The sequence below is a fragment of the Cyprinodon variegatus genome, unplaced genomic scaffold (assembly GCF_000732505.1).
Source record: "Cyprinodon variegatus isolate N-32 unplaced genomic scaffold, C_variegatus-1.0 Scaffold1100, whole genome shotgun sequence".
Lineage (NCBI taxonomy): Eukaryota > Metazoa > Chordata > Actinopteri > Cyprinodontiformes > Cyprinodontidae > Cyprinodon > Cyprinodon variegatus.
In genome coordinates this window covers 207,299-221,502 of record NW_015151553.1, presented here as the reverse complement: position 1 = coordinate 221,502, position 14,204 = coordinate 207,299, and the positions used below count along the sequence as shown (strand labels likewise).

Genomic DNA, 14,204 nt, shown 5'->3' with positions numbered 1-14,204 from the left:
ATATAAAAAAAGACAAAAACGTCATATTATGACAATTGGGGGGCGGCCATTTCCAGAATAGTCACAGTTATTAGAAGTTTTTCAGTCCTGGAGTAATAAGGCCAGGTTCTATTCTTTTAATTATTTTTATTCTTTACGAGAATAAAGTCAGGAGAATGAAGCCAAAGGCATATGAAAATAAACTCGTAAGATTACAAACATAGAAATATTATGAATATGAAGTAAACTCTGAGATTAGTGCCAGTCGATTTGACACATTCAACATGGCGGACGCTTTGACTCATTTTCAGCATAGACAGACTCCGTCCAACGAGGCGTCTATGTATATAAGGTTTATGGCTACTAAGATCTGGCCATGCCTGAACTCCTCCTCATCTGACTCCAAAATATTCTTAATTGTGCAGAGTCCTTTCATGCCATCATAACCAGAAGTAAATATTTATTTTGGACTCATCAGAAATGTATTACACAATTATTTGATCTACTTTTTTTCAGTAAGATTAGTGCTGTTATTCTGCTATACAGTAGATGCTCTGCTGATGCCTTATTGTTGATTTAAAACCATTAACTATGACCTTTGACCTTTATCCTTCTGTCTCTCGCTCATCAGGAGGAAATGATCATGAAAATAGTCAACGATCCAGACTGTCAGCTAAAGGAGTTCACGCACTCTTACAAGCGCAGCGCTCTGGTCCTCATCCTAGTAACAGTCATGGTAAGACACACACACACACACACACATTCTCATCTTGCTATATGTAGTGAGGACCATGTGTTTATTTTTCAACCGTGTCTATCCCTTAACCCTGGGAATAACCCAGCCATGAGCAGTGCATGCCTCACTCTAACCCCCCGGTTCCACTAGATGTGGAAGTGCCATGGTGTGGCTGCACTGCGCCTTCACATCTGATAGCAGCAGCTCTAGTACGCCAGAGCGCTTCCAATCAGGGCGCCTCAGTCCATTTCTGAACCGATCCTGATGCTCTGATGCTCAGCGTTTCTCTAAAATGCACTCCGCTCGCCGCACAGAGTCCACACCAGTCTGGAGCAGATTGGGTCGTTCAGCCGAGAGGTCGGTTAATGAAAATGAAAGTGGAACTGCTCAAGTTTATAAGTAAATGGCTTCATCTACAGAAAGTGGATCATATATCCTGGACTTTTATATTATGAAGAAAATCTGTTTCTACAGTTAATCCAGGGTTTCCGCAGGTCCTTAAGAAAGCATTATAAGTCATTAAATACATTTTTTTTAGAATTAAGGCCTTGAATGGCATTAAAAATTCATTAAATGCGATATCAGTAGCATTAAAATTCTCCTCTTTTTTTCAAAGAAATACGTTTGTAAAATAGTACTAACAGATATGTTATATCAGATATATGTGGTTTGGCGTGTTTGGTTCCGTACAAAAATGCAGAACTGCTTCTGGTTATTTGTAAAGACGTATGTTTGGAAAGAGGTGTAGCAGCCTGAGGCTAAGAAAAGGCTAGAGAATGGGGGGAAAAATGCAAATTTCAATAGAAAAATTCGGGGCTGCAGTTTGTTGACGGTTAAGATGACAAAGGATGTAGGCCTCAAAAAAATAAATAAAAATAAATCAAGCTTGGCACAATAGGTGTCAATGCTTTACAATGGCACAGGCAGTGGGAAAGCTACAGATTACCTGCATGGGATAGAAAACTGCTAACAATGTCAAGTTACTTTTCTGTAACCATTTAACAAAACGTAAAATATTATGTGTATATATACCTCTAAGGTCGTCAGAGTAAATAGGTCAGATGAGGCAATACGATCCTCCATAAATACACAAACAAGTCCAAACAGATGACAGACTGGCTGTGACGCTCCAGCTCATACCTGAAGCATCCGTAACGTCACACAGCTGTTTATAGAGGGGCTGGAGGTTTTACCATCCGTCATTCAGAGGTGCGTTTAAATGTCACTGGGAGGAGTTGGAAACAGACCAGTTACTGCTTGGTATCACAGGATTATCCAGTCTCTGCTGAGAAAACGAAATACCGACTGTTTTCTGAAGGGTTTTGATTATTTTCAACCAAAATACGGGCCTTCCAATTGATTTAAGAAAAGAAGGAAATACATTTTTGCTGCCATTTATTTCCTTCCTTTTAGGCTTAGTTTTATTAATTCCTTTATTTTAACTCTATATGGCTCAATTTGGGCATCTGATGGTTAATGAGGGATTCTTTGACCTCCAAAAGTCTTCATGTAGAAAAATATTTTCCCAGCAGAGACCTTCTTCAGGCTGAAGTGAAGATCCCTGATCTCCAATCTAAGCAAAGGAACCAGAGGCTCTGCTCTTTGTCAGGAACCGGTCCTGGTTGCTCTGCATCTTCAGGGTGGAGCTTAGAGATTCTGGCAAAAACTCTGATTTCTCTGGCTACAAAAAGTGAAAGTTAAATTGAAGCAAAACAAAGCAGCAATTGAGAACAACATGTTGAAGCCAGATTTAGTTTTATAGCATTTATGTTCCAAAGCATAAATCAAAATAAAACCGGATTTCACTCAGCTTTTAATTTGGACAAAGAAGAAACCTTTCTGCAGCTCTGCTGTGATCTAGAGCAAAGACCAATTTCGACAATGTTTTGATGTTAGTACCGTTTATCGTTTCTGAGTAAAGTTGAGTAAAATACAGGCTTGTGTTGGAATTACTGATCCAAGACTTCCTGTGAATACACCAACAGGGACCAGGTAATCTGACAGAAGTGATGTTTTTCATAATGCTGCGTCACGCTTTTTCCCAGTTGGGGTCGCGAAGGCTGCTGGTGTCTATATCCAGCTGTCTACAGGCGAGAAGCGGGGTCCACCCTGGACAGGTCTCCAGTCCATCGCAGGGAAACGGAGACAAAAAGGACAAACCACCATTCACACACATTCACACCTAAGGGGACTTTAGAGAAGCCAACTAACCGAACAGTCTTGTTTTTGGACTGTGGGAGGAAGAGAGAACCCACGCATGCTCAGGCAGAACATGCAAACTTCATGCAGAATAACACCGGACTGGGAGTCGAACCTTCTTGCTGTAAGGCAGCAGTGCTACCCACTGCTCCACTGAGCATAGTGGGTAGTGAGAGCACCCACATTTAAAAGTATCTATTTAACAGATAAAGCTACTTAGACTGATAGTAAATAATACATGCATAATAACATAGATTGTGTATTTTTATATATATATTTTAAGTTGACCATAGCAAGATGATTGTAGTTACCCTTTTAGGATACAATGACACCAAGCTAAATTATTCCAGTTAATAAGTTTATTTCTATAGCTCTGATTCATAACATTAAGGCTCTTTGCAGAGACAGTTGAGTCGGGTCATAAAGTCAGATTGTTTTTTTTTAAACAAAGATCATAAAATGCTGAAAATGTTCCTAATTTAGAGAGGATGGTAATATTTTAGTTTCTTTCGGCTGTGTTTCTGTCTGTAATTCACATTACCCTAAATGACTGAAGCATCAAAATAACTGATGGGAGAATCAATTTTAAAACCTTGAAATAATAACTGATAATTAAACTTTATTGATCTCATTTAATCCTTGGGGAGCAGTGGGCTGCCATCATGGGGCGCACGGGTAGCAGTATGGGGTTGAGGGTCTTTGCTCAGAGACCAAGTGTGGCAGTCTGTGGGAGTGGGGCTTGAACTCTAAACCTCAGGATTCCAAGCTCTATGCCCTAACCTCTAGGATGCCACTCCCCTTAACCTAAATATGGTATATGGCACTGATGTCTCAGCCACCTTTAGTTAAACAGAACATGATGTAGCTAACGGTGCGTTCAGAGCAAATGTATCAAGTGATTTACATGTTTTCTCCATTTAAGGCGCCTTCAGCAACGAGGCTATGTGGGCGGTGCAAATTAGGGCGATTGGAGCAAAGTGGAAGAGCGATAGGCGCGTTCAGACTGCCATCTGGGGATGTGAACCCACAGCGTTTATTCAGTCCTATCTGGGCTTCCTACTTCTTTCAAAGCTTTATGGTAACAGCGTTATACACAGGAAAAAATCCAAAGCTAGTCATTTTCAAATTGTGGTTCAAGTTCTATTAACTAAATAATTAATGGAATTAAAAGAAGTGCTTCACACTGTATTTTTATATTAAAGTGCCTTCAGATTAATGGTAGTTGATGCCCCAGACCGATGCAAAGGCTGCAAATTTGATGATTAGAGTAGGTCTGACAGACGGATTGACTGAAGAACTGTAAGCAGGCGCGGTTGGGATGAAGAGCAGTGGGGGGAAAAAAGGCTTCTTTCAATCAAATACTCCCCAGATGTTGCTGCAGAACAGCAGCTCTTGGCGCTGCTTCCTGGACAGACGGAGTTACGCAGTGATCATTTATCTGCAGGTGGTGGTTCTGCATTGACCGATAATTCATGAAGTTCTTAATGTCTTTTCATTGCTTCTAGCAGAGGATCATCTCTCCTGTCTCATTAGTTTTCATTCATTTGATGCCAGAATCCTGTGCAAAAAGCTTTATTTGTTTATGGGTTTTTTTTTTACTTTAGAGCTATGCAGACTCTTCTGTCCTGTAAAACATCCCAGAGGTCTTTTTGACTTTCGAGTTTACTTGTTTTAGGGCAGAGTATGATATGTCCTTCATATTTAAACTGCCATGAATTGTCCGAGAGCTGTTGTTGCCCTGAACGCCTCACGTAGACTGTAATCACCAACAATAACATAAACAGTGAATACACTCTGTGCATTTCTACAACACTATCTGCAATATTCTTGTATGCAATACTCCTATTTCTGTGTAAAAATGTAACTGCACAGCCTGTTTCTGTCTTTTTTATAATATTCTTTTTATTGCACTATTTGCCTGTATTTTATATTGATAAAATCAGTCCACTTTGGGAAGTTGGGTCCTAGTGGTTGGAGTATAGAGCTTGGAATTTTGAGGTTCTGTGTTCAAGCCCCACTCCCACAGGCTGCCACTCTGGGTCCCTGAGCAAAGACCCTTAAGCCCACATTGCTCCCTGGACACTGCACAATGGCAGCCCACTGCTCCCCAAGAGGATGGGTTAAATGCAGAGAGTCCATTTCGTTGCTCTGTACTTGTGACTGTGTAATGACTATAAAAACACTCAAAAAATCTAATCAAGTAAATTAAAATAAAATTAGCAAATAAATTAAATTAAATGGCGTTAGGGTTTCCATATCTCATTCAGCACCATGACCCACTCAGTGAAATTCTGTTACACCATATTCTGTAACCGGCTACTGATGGATGACGCTGTGAGGCAGACTGGGGGGATTTTAATGCGGTGTCTGCGTTGGCCGTTTGTGGGAGAAAGGTGAAATGTCAACATCAAGCGAACCACCAGAATTTGACTTGTAAAGAAAGAAGACATTGATGATGTGCATGTAAGAACCTGATGCTTAGGGACTATTTTATAGTAGGTCACCTTATTCTGCTGTTTTATTCTGATTAACAGTTCTGATTGACTCAATGTTATCATAGAAAAGTTTAAATGGAGAAAAAATGAGCTAAATGTTTGTTTTTGTGTTTTTGTTCCACAGCTGATGGTGATCATCGGCATCACTCATTTTCTTGTGGTGGTTCGAGTGATTGCCGCCCCCTTGATGTCAGAAAGCAAGTGGGAATTTATGAGCGAACACTCAAAGACTCTGGCTGTGCTGCTGGGCGCAGTGGTTCATTACGTCACCATTCAGATAATGACCAAGGTACGTCTGACGCTTTATTCACACTTTACAGATGTCTAAGTGCAGATGCCCAGACTTCCCAATCCACACACACACCACCTCCAGGGTACACCCAGCCCCCCTGCGAAGGAAACTCATTTCGGCCGCTTGTATTTGCGATCTTGTCCTTTCGGTCATTACCCAGATCTCATGACCATAGGTGAGGGTGGGATCGCAGATCGATCGGCAAATGGAGAGCTTTGCCCCTCGACTCGGTTCCCTCTTCACCACGACAGTCCAATACAGCCACCGCATCACTGCCGTTGCCACACCAACGATTCGCATATCGATCTCACACTCCATCCGTCCCTCACTCGTGAACAACACCCTGAGGTGCTTGAAATCCTCCACTTGAGACAAGGACTTCCCACCGACCTGAAGAGGGGAGTCCACCTTTCTCCGGTGGAGAACCATGGCCTCCTCATTCCGGCCGCTTCACACTCGGCTGCAAACCGCCTCAGGGCCACCAGGAGGGTTTGATGAGGCCAACAGGACAACATAATCTGCAACAGATGCAACAGATAATCTGCAGAGATGATAGGACTTTTGTCCTCCCTTACCTCCAGCTCAGAGCCCGGTCAGTTGCTGCCACTCTCCAGGACACATGCTTATTCTGTGCAGGTGGAGCTACAAGGAAGTCCTGCCGAATCAGACATTCATCCAGATTCAGCTCTGGAAGAACCAAAGTCATCTAATTTTTTAGCACTTCTTGGCTGTTTAAACCTTGTGGATGTAGAACCTCTTATTACCCGATCCGATGAAGATGGCGTGCACAAAGGAGGAAACACATTTAAGCATTAACAGAATTTATTCCAGTCATATTTAACAAAATCATTGATACAAGCACAAATTGCAGCGGAAGATCTCACCTTCTATCAGGCCTTCCTATTGGCCATTTCAGGGAAGAACCCACTGGAAGGTAGAGAGCTTCTGCCCACTTTTCCTTTTTACCTAAAAGTCATCCAGGAAGTGTCTCACCCAAAAGCCCCCAGTCAGCATCTAGGCCTTCTCACACAGCCTACAGCATTACCATATAAGGTGATGCTCTGGCCACCATATGTATGCATAGAAACGTCCATTTTGGCTGACCCACACAGCAGAGTGAACAGATATTGAAATAAACAGATGTAACAGTTATTTAAAACATAAAATAAAATAAAAAGAAATTTATCTTCAATGAATCCATGGTCTCTTCAAGCCGATTCAGATGTGCATGGAGAACAATTTAGCAGAAGTCTCTAACATTAAGTTTCCCCTGTGCTTTTATTGTGAAATGCCGACAGCGACACCTTGACAGGAAATTTCATGAGGTTTCCAGGGGTAACAGTTTGAAAGTGAAGGATCTGGGAGGCTGATAAACTACTGACTATTGTGAAACATTATTCCAGCCACTAAAAATAAGGTAAACATGCCCACTGCTATAGTCAATGCACAGGAATGCCATGTTATGCTATGCAATAACTTTATATTGAAAATGGACAATATAAACATCTGGTTTAATGGTGATGTAATCGGCCAAAATAAAAAAAATTATATTTAAAAAACAAAAACAAATGACAGTTTCAGCTGCAAAAATTAGACTAAAGTAAAAAAGTCGACCAGTTTGGTTCATTTCAGGGCTTAATAGGGGGATGTTGACCTCTGGATGACCTAAAAAAATTATCTTTAAAATCTGTGAATCCAAAGGAGCACAAATGATCATTTTGCCTGCGCTAATAAATCACTAACATTTCAGTCTTTTCGCTCAGTTTTTCCACCTGGGTAAGGCGTTAACTTTAAGCATTCCCCTGCATCTAAAAAGCAGAACGGTGAACTCATCGCGATGCTCAGGGAAATCACCACGGACACCGCGTTCAGTCTGAACTCACTTCAACACCACAAACCTGTGACTAGGGTTGCCACCCGTCCCTTGAAAAACGGAATTGTTTCGTATTTAGAAATAGAAGAACCTGTCCCGTATTTGGTGGAAAATACTTTGTCCCGTATTACTGTGGGGGGTCGAACGGAGTAATTTAAATGCTGATGGTGCTTTTAGAGGCAGATAACTCTTCACTTCTGCAAGAGCTCAGATGAAATACAAATGGAAAAAGTAGGCTATCGCCACATAATGTGGCATTGAGCTAATGATGATTTTTTTCTGTTTTACAACTTTAGCCTACAGTCATTGCATTTACGGCACAAATATGTTTACAAGTTTGCTGTTGCACCAAAAATGTGCACTTTATTTGTGCAATTTATTTATTGCTTTATGTTCATTTTTACAGCTTGAAGTTAAGCAGGGGAGGCTCATGTTTAGGATACTTATCTTATTCAGCAAAGTTTGTGATTTTGTATTAAAGTGAATTGCTTTAGTTTTACCAGGGAGTTGGCAACCCTACCTGTGACTGAAATGTTTACGTCCTTCTACAATTTATTTTAATGATCAAATCATTTATTCATTTTCTTGACCCTGATCTTAATGCTTATTTTATCGTCCCTCATGGTTGTTTTTGTTTCATGCAATCTGCAGGTCAACAGATGGGTGGCCCAGAAGCTGTCATATTTAGGTGAGGGCGTGTGCGTGACGTCTTTTACGAAGCGGTTCTTTTAGGGTGAGCGTTGTCGTCACTGTTGTGTGTTTGTTCTCCTCAGAAAAGCCGAACTCATTCGCTGCCAGAGAGAGAAGCTTCACCATCAAGATGTTCACCTTCCAGTTCTTCACTCTCTTCTCATCTCTGTTCTATATAGCTTTTTTTCTGGGCAGGTATGGAGCGGCTGGAAAGTCCATCACACCAAGAACACAACGCATGCCTCCTGCTCCATTTCTTCTTTACATGTTTCAGATATTTTCAGGGATAATTTTTGTCTGTTTCATTTGATTTTTATCCATTTGGAAAGTAGATTTAAATATTATTGGTTCCACTTTGTGAGTCAATCACTAAGCTAAAGGTTTTCTTGCCTCCCATCAGGATAAACGGCCACCCAGGAAACTACGTGCGCCTTGCAGGGTATAGACTGGAGGAGGTGAGATGTTGTCTCTGGTTCTCCCTGTCGTACTGGAACAGCACCATAGATTGTAAACCCTAACGTGTCGCCTGTCTTGCAGTGCCATCCCAGTGGCTGTTTAACGGACCTCTTTATCCAGATGGCAGTCATCATGTTGCTCAAACAGACCATCAACAACATCTTGGAGTTCAGCGTGCCGTGAGTGGGGTGTTCTGTATGAACGTGGTTCCAGTATGGGAACCAGCAGCTTCTCCAATTCTCCAACTGTTCGTCTTGCAGGTGGGTCAAGGGCTTCGTGAGAAAGAAAACGGCGAAGCGGCTGAAGAGAAACTGCGGTCGCTGTTACAGGAAAGCTTGCCGCGACAATCGGAAAGATATTGAACCGTGTGATACTTGCAAAATTCGAAACTGGCTGAGGAACTACCACCTGGGCAACACCGACGCCTTCAGCCTTTTCAATGAGTTCTTGGAAATGGGTAGGTCTGCTGACGACACCGTAACAAGGAGCCGTTATAGTACAGACGGAGGACAGCTTATCTGTGATTAGTGATGAACAGGGCCTGTCTGTTGGAGCTTCAGGTCAACTAATGACAAAACACATAATTTTATACTTCCTTTATCCCACTTGGCTTAAAACCCAAGCTGTTATGCTTTCTGAAAGTCCATGACTAGTTGAACATGTTGGGCGATAAATTATGTAATTCTATTAACTTAACAATTAAAATTCAATTCAGTTTATTTATATAGCGCAAATTCACAACACACATCACTACCAGATCATACAGTCAGATATTCAAAGTTTTCTATTTAAGGAAAAACAAGTTGATTGCATCGACTCATTGACTCAAATGCAATCCCTCACACTAAGCATGCTTGTAGCGACAGTGGAGAGGAAAAACTCCCTTTTAACAGGAAGAAACCTCCAGCAGAACCAGGTGTTAGTTCGTGATACATAAAAAATGAATAAATAAATAAAAAAAATAAATAAAAAGCATGAAAATATTCGGCCATATTTCTCACCCATGAATGTCTCAATTTTTCATCTATGCAATGCATGCTGGGTAGATGGTGGGGTCTGACTGGACTGAAACCTACAGAGTAACACGGGAAGGCTAACATTAGCACAGCTGTTTGTATTGTATTGAGTTTGGTGTATATGTAGAGAATGAGCCATTATACATGAGAATTGTGCTGAAACCAATATATATATGATTGGCTTGTGATCTACTATTTACTTTATTAGCCAGAGCTAACACCATTAGCAGAAGCTAACATTAAATCAAAATCCAATCTTAAGAAGATAATGATCTACTGTTTAAAGTGACATTGAAGCATCTTTCAGTTGTACTGTAACTCTTCTTTCTAATATATCTGAGAATTGTTTTTTATCCTGACGCTAACTGCTAACATAAATTGACCAGATTTCTGCAATTTAATCTGGGGACGTTTCCAGCTCGTAGATGAAAATGAATGGATATCAGAAAAAAATTAAAATAGGAAACAGGGATGGTGATGCTTTCATCCATTTTTACATATTTATTAATATTTAAACAACAAAAATCAAGTGTAAAAAAAAAACAGCCAAACAACTTATAACACTACTTTAAGTAACTAACTATATGAATATATAAACCAAAGGTCACCAATCAGTTCTAAAAACATCTTTAGATGAACCATTGTTGATCCCTGGAGAACCACTGAACCAGATTAGTGCCTTACAAGATGTTTTAGAGTTTTCAATCATTCTGTTTCATTTTATCAAAGTCTAGTTCCTCCTGCCAGCTGCAACCAATGGTTTGTCTTACTTTTTGTTAATTAGCCTGGTTTATGTTAAATTTGCGGTCCTCATCTTTAGTGAAACAAAAGTCCTTTTTTATTAACCTGGGCGTGAACCAAACATTTATCAAAATGATTAGCCCATTTCAAATCAAATGAACTGATTAACACACTCAACATAACACAGAACAGCTGCGACTGGTTCTGGGAACGTACTTCCTCATCTTTTTAAAAGTCATAGAGAAATCATATTTGGACTTTAGATCATTTATAAACATGTATATAAATTTACTCTTTTTTTAGACGATATTGTCCCAAAATTTAGAAAATTTTTATAAAAAAAAAAAATAAATAAAAATCCTGTCTTAAAATCTGTGGGGTTTTTTCCCGTTATTTTATGCAGGCCAGTTAGTTGTACATCAGCCTGTACACCTAAATTTGGCCAATCATATATGAACGGTCATCTATCAATCAAACGTCTTCGGTCATATCATCTTGAATCATATGTCGCAGCTAATATACGCAACGGTTGAAATAAGAATTTTTGCAGAGTAGAGGTGACCGTTAGAGGTGTATAGTTGGAGAGCAAATTGTTGGCCGTTTCTGAATTGACTAGAACGTGAGTACGGACTTGTGTCCTCGCCAAGTATGTTCTTGAGAAGAACGCAGGAAAGTGTGGACTCTGGGAGAACGGGAGCATGCAGCATAAATATGGGTCAATTGGAACAGAAGCGTACTGATGACGCCATCACACGCTCTGCTCGTCTGGAGCTGCATTTCACCTCCTGTTATTAATAGTCTCTAGATTAGGGTGGCCAGATGTCCGGCTTTAGGGCGGACAGTCGGGATTTTCATTGCACTGTCCGGCGTCCGGCGCTGCACCCAGCCGGACGTGTATTTGTCCTCCTTTACCCCCAGATTCCACATACTCCGTCAGCGCTCCGCCCCGCTCACGTACGTCGTGCAGAGTACTTGTCTGTAATGTAAATCAATGAGTGCTATAGAAATGGCCACCCTACTCTAGATAGTAATACATTCTGACATTTAGTGGGGGAATAATAATGAACACAGTTTGATAAACACAAAGCAAATTAACATTTTGCCAAATAAAACTAAAATAGCATCATCATGCCATCAGAGCCAGCGGTCCTCGGAGCTCGGCTGGTTGCCACGGTCCTCTCAACTTCGGAACATTTTCTTTTTAAATTACGCATTAAATCTGTTAATGGGCCAAATGGTGGTGCTTTAAAGTATAATGTCCTCACCTCAAATGATCGTGAAACATACTTTTATTGAACAAAAGCAACAGAAAAGAGAACTTTTAACTTAATACTCTGAGCTCTGTGAGCGCTTTATTCAAAGGAGACGGAGGAGACTCATCCACGACCTCTGACACAAAACTCTCCTCCTCTTGCTCTTTCCACTGTCCATAGCATTCCTTGACAGTGTCGTTTGTAAGTCACCAATTTAGTGCTACTTGGTTCAAATGTAATTTCCCATTGGAAGCCTACTAGCACTAAGTTGCTAACTGGTTAGCAAGATGCTTCCGAGAAAACGGCCACAATTAAACTTGCTTGTGAACCTTCCGCCACAACAATCCCATCCCCTTGATAGATGACCAATCACATTCACTTTATTCACTCCTGTAAAGTCGGGCACCACTCGGAAGAATTCAGAAATGCGACGGTTGGAACAGCCGCTTCCCTACAACTTTAAAAGTGGTGCGCTCTGCTCCTCATCTATTACGAGCTCACAAAGCGTGAAACATGTTCATGCTCTTTCTACCGTAATAAGAGTCTACACGCAACATTTATCTCTTCATTTATAAAGCAGTTAAATCAGGGACATTTCCAGGGACAGCTTTAGCCGTGGACAGGTGGTCCAAAACGGGGACTGTCCCCAGAAATTGGGGACGTCTGGTGTCCATGTTTTATCTACATTCTCTCTTTAGAAAAAATGAAGACACAAATTCCACTTTTATTAGTGCAGTTGTCATCTCCAGACAGAAACGTAATAAATTACTTCTTCCCAGCGAAAGCTAATAGTTAATTTCTCACTGATCTCAGGGAATTTCAACCATTGATCATTTGCCAATATCTTTATCCTTGGTTGATAATAGTATTGACCTGCATTTGACCATCCGTACAGTTTTTGCATTCTTTTTTTTCCATGTTTCCTGTATTTTTGATCTTGCTCTTTTATTGTCTGCTCATGTTGCTCACTCCTCTCTTCGCTCTGCAGTGATCCAGTTCAGTTTCACCACCATCTTTGTGGCAGCATTCCCGCTGGCGCCTCTTCTGGCGCTCATCAACAACATCCTGGAGATCCGGCTGGACGCCATCAAGATGGTCCGCTTGGAGCGGCGTCTTATTCCAAGGAAGACAAACGACATTGGTAAGGATGAGGAACAAGTTTTCCAAAAAAGTTTTTAAAAAAATCAATCCACTTGACTTTGTTTCCAAGTTTGAAGACGTTTTGCTTCCCATCCAGGAAGCTTTTTCAATTCAAGATGTCAGAAATAGCGTTGAGTTTGAGGCTTTATAGGGTGGATAAAAAACATAGCCTTGTTTTGGCTTAGAAAACATGCAAATTGAAACGGATGAACGGGTCTGCCATTTTGGAATGGGGGCTGTTTGGTTTCTTTGTTATTGTGTAATACCCGATACCTGTCTATGCCAAATAACACTAGAACTCCCAAGGCTGTCATTTTGATGGTTCTGAGATTTTAGAGTGGAAGAACTTTATTTACATTAATCATATGTTGGTCAAGTTAACTGACTTTTCCTGTTTCTATATTTCCTTCATTTTCACGTAGTAATAAAAATATAAAACGTAAATATGGTTAATTTTACCTTGATCTCCCACAGCCGTCATTTTGACAGCTCTGTTAGTTGCATTGTAAATTCTTCCCGCGGTTCATTTACTTTCGGTACCATTGCAGCAACTAACATTCTGCCCAGAACGCTTTGGCTAATGTGGAAAAATGACTTTCAGAAGAAATCTAACTGGAAACAGGCTTTAGAAATGCTTCAAAAAATGAATGATAGTGATTTGGGCAGAGAGGGAGAGACAGATGAGGAGGACTGGGTAGAAAGCGTCTCTCTCTGACAGCGAGTCCGAGGATGATCGCCTACCCACTGGAATACACAGACGTATTGATGACCCATCAGACAATAGTTAAACTTTTGTTCAAGGTTTGGATAGCACTGCCCACACCTCAACCGGTTCACTCAGCATCCCAAAAGCCAAATCAGAGCCTCCTTTCTACAATAATCACACACAGGACGGCGTGGATGTGTCGGATCAGATGATTAGAAAGTATTCTGTAAAAGCTCGAAAGCGAAGCTGGCTTGTTGCTGTATTTTACGATGTCCTTGACATAGCAGCTATAAATGCGTTGGTTTTCTCCAGGAGCTGTTTGAACGTCATTGTCTCGTGCAGAGATTTTATCCTAAAACTGGTAAAAAAGTGGCAGGCAAGCCGCAGGTTACCAATCCCTCTCCCTCAGTAGAGTCAGCTTTGGCGAGGCAAAGAAAACAGTGAAGCACTGCAACAAAAAAGGCTTATAATCGGTTTGTCATAACTGTGAAAAGGTGGTGTGCAGGAAATGTTCGAGGTTAATCAATCAATTTCTGTAAATAAAATTCTAATTAAACTTCAAACCTGTGTAGTAAAACAGTCTACAAGTATTTTACTGATTCATTTTTAAAGTTTTAGGGAAGCGGCT

General features: G+C 40.8%; 1 protein-coding gene across 1 annotated transcript in view; it reads left to right on the top strand.

Annotated features, from left to right (window-relative positions):
* Nucleotides 1-14,204, top strand: part of LOC107101472 (anoctamin-9-like) — a 41,479-nt gene that overhangs the window by 19,828 nt on the left and 7,447 nt on the right. The window contains exons 12-19 of the mRNA XM_015400410.1: nucleotides 611-715; nucleotides 5,534-5,698; nucleotides 8,226-8,262; nucleotides 8,348-8,459; nucleotides 8,665-8,719; nucleotides 8,802-8,899; nucleotides 8,981-9,177; nucleotides 12,719-12,871. Coding sequence (XP_015255896.1) covers nucleotides 611-715; nucleotides 5,534-5,698; nucleotides 8,226-8,262; nucleotides 8,348-8,459; nucleotides 8,665-8,719; nucleotides 8,802-8,899; nucleotides 8,981-9,177; nucleotides 12,719-12,871 — 922 coding nt within the window. The remainder of the gene's footprint in view (nucleotides 1-610; nucleotides 716-5,533; nucleotides 5,699-8,225; nucleotides 8,263-8,347; nucleotides 8,460-8,664; nucleotides 8,720-8,801; nucleotides 8,900-8,980; nucleotides 9,178-12,718; nucleotides 12,872-14,204) is intronic.